General features: G+C 57.8%; 2 protein-coding genes across 2 annotated transcripts; one reads left to right on the forward strand and one right to left on the reverse strand.

Moving 5' to 3' along the window:
• Positions 1–170: 170 nt before the first annotated feature.
• Positions 171–2,264, forward strand: DQ04_04491060 (cell cycle sequence binding phosphoprotein (RBP33); the record flags this gene model as incomplete). The annotated part of the gene is made up of 1 exon (XM_009313611.1): positions 171–2,264. The coding sequence occupies one exon, from the start codon at positions 171–173 to the stop codon at positions 2,262–2,264; it is 2,094 nt and encodes a 697-aa protein (XP_009311886.1).
• A 525-nt stretch (positions 2,265–2,789) lies between these two features.
• On the reverse strand, positions 2,790–3,158 carry DQ04_04491070 (hypothetical protein; the record flags this gene model as incomplete). Its single annotated transcript, XM_009313612.1, has 1 exon — positions 2,790–3,158. One exon carries the CDS (start codon positions 3,156–3,158, stop codon positions 2,790–2,792), a length of 369 nt encoding a protein of 122 aa, XP_009311887.1.
• Between the last annotated feature and the right edge of the window lie 102 nt (positions 3,159–3,260).

Below are 3,260 nucleotides of genomic sequence, written 5' to 3' on the forward strand. Positions count from 1 at the left end.
ATATATATATATATATATATATAGAGAGAGAGAGAGAGGAGAGCACGAGGCGGGGGTCCAACACGAGCAGAACACCACAACATCTTTCTTTTTGGGGGGTTCTTTTAAAGGCAAAGAAACAACAAACAAGGGAAACGAAAACGAGGGGAATCAGGAATATTAATTAAAGAATGAGCAGCGGCGCTGACATTCTCGATGGCTTCTTTAGCCCATCGGCGATGCCCTTCACCCCAGGTGGGAACGGGGGGCAGTGGGCTGGCGAGCAACGGCCGCCGCAGCAGCAGCAGCAGCAACAGCAAGTCCAGCCACACACACCCAACAGCGCTTCACCTGACGCCACAACTGTGACCACCAGCGGTAGCAGCAGTAGCCAAAGTGGCGACAAGAGCAGCGGCGCCGCCCTTCCCAGCAGCGGCCACGCCGAATACAGCACATCCACCCCTGCTGGCCTTCACACGAACCGCAACAATGACAATTCGAGTAACGTCTACCCACGAGGCGATGGGATGGCGCGCATACACGCACTCTCCTCTGCAGCCGCCTCCTCCTCCAACCAGGCGTACGCTGGGATGCCGGCAACGTACGCTACTGTGATGCCGCAGCACTTGGCACATCAACAAATGCAGCTGGCTGGTGGCATCTCCATGCCCCTCAATGCAGCAGCACCACAACCGCTACAGTCCAAGCCAGAAGAAGCAAGGATGCCGGACGGGGCGCTGCAGGCGGTTCGAGGCAGTGACGTGATGCTGGAGCGGCTGCTGGCGTGTCTGAGTGAGTGCAAGGGCATGGCGTCACTTCAGCTTCAGGTGGCGGAGACCACGACGCCGTCCCCTGCTGCTGCCGCTGTTCTGAGTCAATTGGTAGCACATTTGGAGGAGGACAGAATGAGGCTGCTGCAACTCCGTGGCGTATTTGCCCCCAGTGCTGTGATGAGCAATGGAGTCACAGCGTACCACAACATGGCCGTAGATGCGTCAAAGGACCGTCTTGCCGCCACCCAACCACACCTGTCAAACACTCAGCAACATCAACAGCAGCATCAGTACCCAACAGACGCAAACGGAACGCCATTATTCGGTGCCCCTGCGTCCGCTGCGGCGGCGGCGGCGACGGCGGCAGCAGCATCGTTTTACGACCGCCCCATATGGTGTTTTCCGGAGACACGGAATGCCCTCAACAAAAATAGCGGCATGGACTTCGTGGAGGAGGGCAGTTCCGCAGGGGCGGCGATGAAGCAGCATCCGAAGCAACAGCAACCTCCTCATCCACACAGTTACAATCACCTCGATGTGGGCATGGCGCCCTCAGGCCAAATGATGCCGTACATGGGGGGCGGCGGTGTTGCAGCAGCGGCGTATCAGGCGTCAAACGCGCCTCTGCTTGGCGCGGGCGAAGATCCCTCTGCTATGTACGCGGCACCNGCCGAGGTGGCGCCTAGTCTCCTGGACACCAGCATGGGCAACCGGAGCCGCGGCCCGCCACGGCGTGTGGTGGAGCAGCCGCAGCCTGCTGCGGAGGGTGAGGATGCGCAGAAGTTCCTCGCCTTTGTGGAGTTCAAGCGGCACCGTGTGCGCAAGTACGAGTGCGCCCTAGACATCACGCCGGGCCAGTACGTCATGGTGGACGGTGACCGTGGTAGAGACTGCGGCCTCCTTGTGCAGACAATGAAGACGCTGCCGGACGGCACCTCTGCGCTCTTCTGCATGGACGGCAGCCACGTCAACGCGGACAAGATCAAGCTGGAGAAGGGGCGCGTGCTGGGGGTCGCCACGACCGAGGAAATTGACTACCTGCACAACACCATGCAGCGGGCGGAGCGGGTGGCTCTCGAGACATGCAAGAAGGTGTGTAACGACATGGGCATCGACATTAACCTGCAGGACTGTGAGTACCAGTTTGATATGGAGAAGGTGAGCTTCTACTTCAACAGCGAGCACAGTATCGATTTCCGTCCACTTGTCCGGGAGCTGTACCGCATGTTCCGCGTGCGCATTTGGATGGAGAACACGAACCCGCACGTAAAGAACGCCATGCCAGTAACTGATGCGGCAGGTAGCAGCAGCAATAATAATAACAACAACAACAACGCTGACGATGCGGCAGCTTCAGGTGAGGGTGGCGCTAACGGTGATAGCAAGAAGAACAACAGCCAGAACCACAGCAACTACAACAACAACAACAACAACAGCAAGCACGGTGGCCCCCGCCGTCGTGGGCCGCGGTGGGCGCAGAAAAACACGCAACTGAAGGATGACCGAAACTGATTTCAGGGGGAATAAGTTGCGTGGTGGCGCAGCTCGTCATGTGAGGTGCAACAGACACTGGAGAGAGAGAGAGAGAGAGAGAGGGAGCGGAAAGAAGCAGCAGGCGTGGGGGCAACTCCCCCCACGGCTGTTGTTTGTTGTTGTTGCTGTTCTTGGCTGATCCGCGCCATGTGGCTTGGGTGATGGGGAGCAACAGAGCGAGGGGGGTGGGCGAGAGAAGGGGAGACTAAGATGACATGCAGGTACTCCTGCCGTTGTTCTTCACAACGGCTTGAGGCTTTTTTTTTTTTGTTGTTTAAAAAAAAAAAAGGAAATTGAGGGAGTGGGCGGCAGCAGAAGCAGCAGAACCCCCGCACGAAGAACTGCAGGCGCGCAACGAAAACCGAAAACAAAAAAAAGGAAAACAAACGTACGACGGCTCAGCACGGCGACGGCCGAGATAAAAATTTACACGAAGACGCAAAATAAACAAGCGATGAGCGGTGTGGCCCGTCCTTATTTATATATATATATATATATATATATTTACTGCGTGGGTCGCCCGTTTCTTCCGGTTGTTTTCATCTCTTGTTGTGGAGGGCGGCGACCACCACCACCACCACCCCCGCAGCAGTAGCGTGGCGCGGCAACTGCGCAACACGCCCGGCCAGCGGCTGCGTGAGACGAGGACGTCCGTGGCGCAACGCATTCTTTCCGGTGTTGCTGCCGCTGCGGCGGTAGTGGTGGTGGGAGGACATGTGCGCGGGTGCCTCGCTGGAGGTGCCGTACCACTGCGCCAGCCACAACAAGGGCAATAGCAGCAGCCGGGGCTCTGCGCGCGTGCCGCGTTGGTGTCAGTTGGGCCGTCTCCTTTGCGCACGCGCTCTCTCGCCCACAGAGACACGCACACGCCATGCATATATCTGCGGTACCGGTGCAATGGAGGCAAGGAGGACGCCGATGTGCCTGCACACAGAGAATTGCACACGACAGAGCAAGTGGCGTGTTTTTTTTTTT

This window comes from Trypanosoma grayi (genome assembly GCF_000691245.1).
Source record: "Trypanosoma grayi strain ANR4 Tgr_449_V1, whole genome shotgun sequence".
Lineage (NCBI taxonomy): Eukaryota > Euglenozoa > Kinetoplastea > Trypanosomatida > Trypanosomatidae > Trypanosoma > Trypanosoma grayi.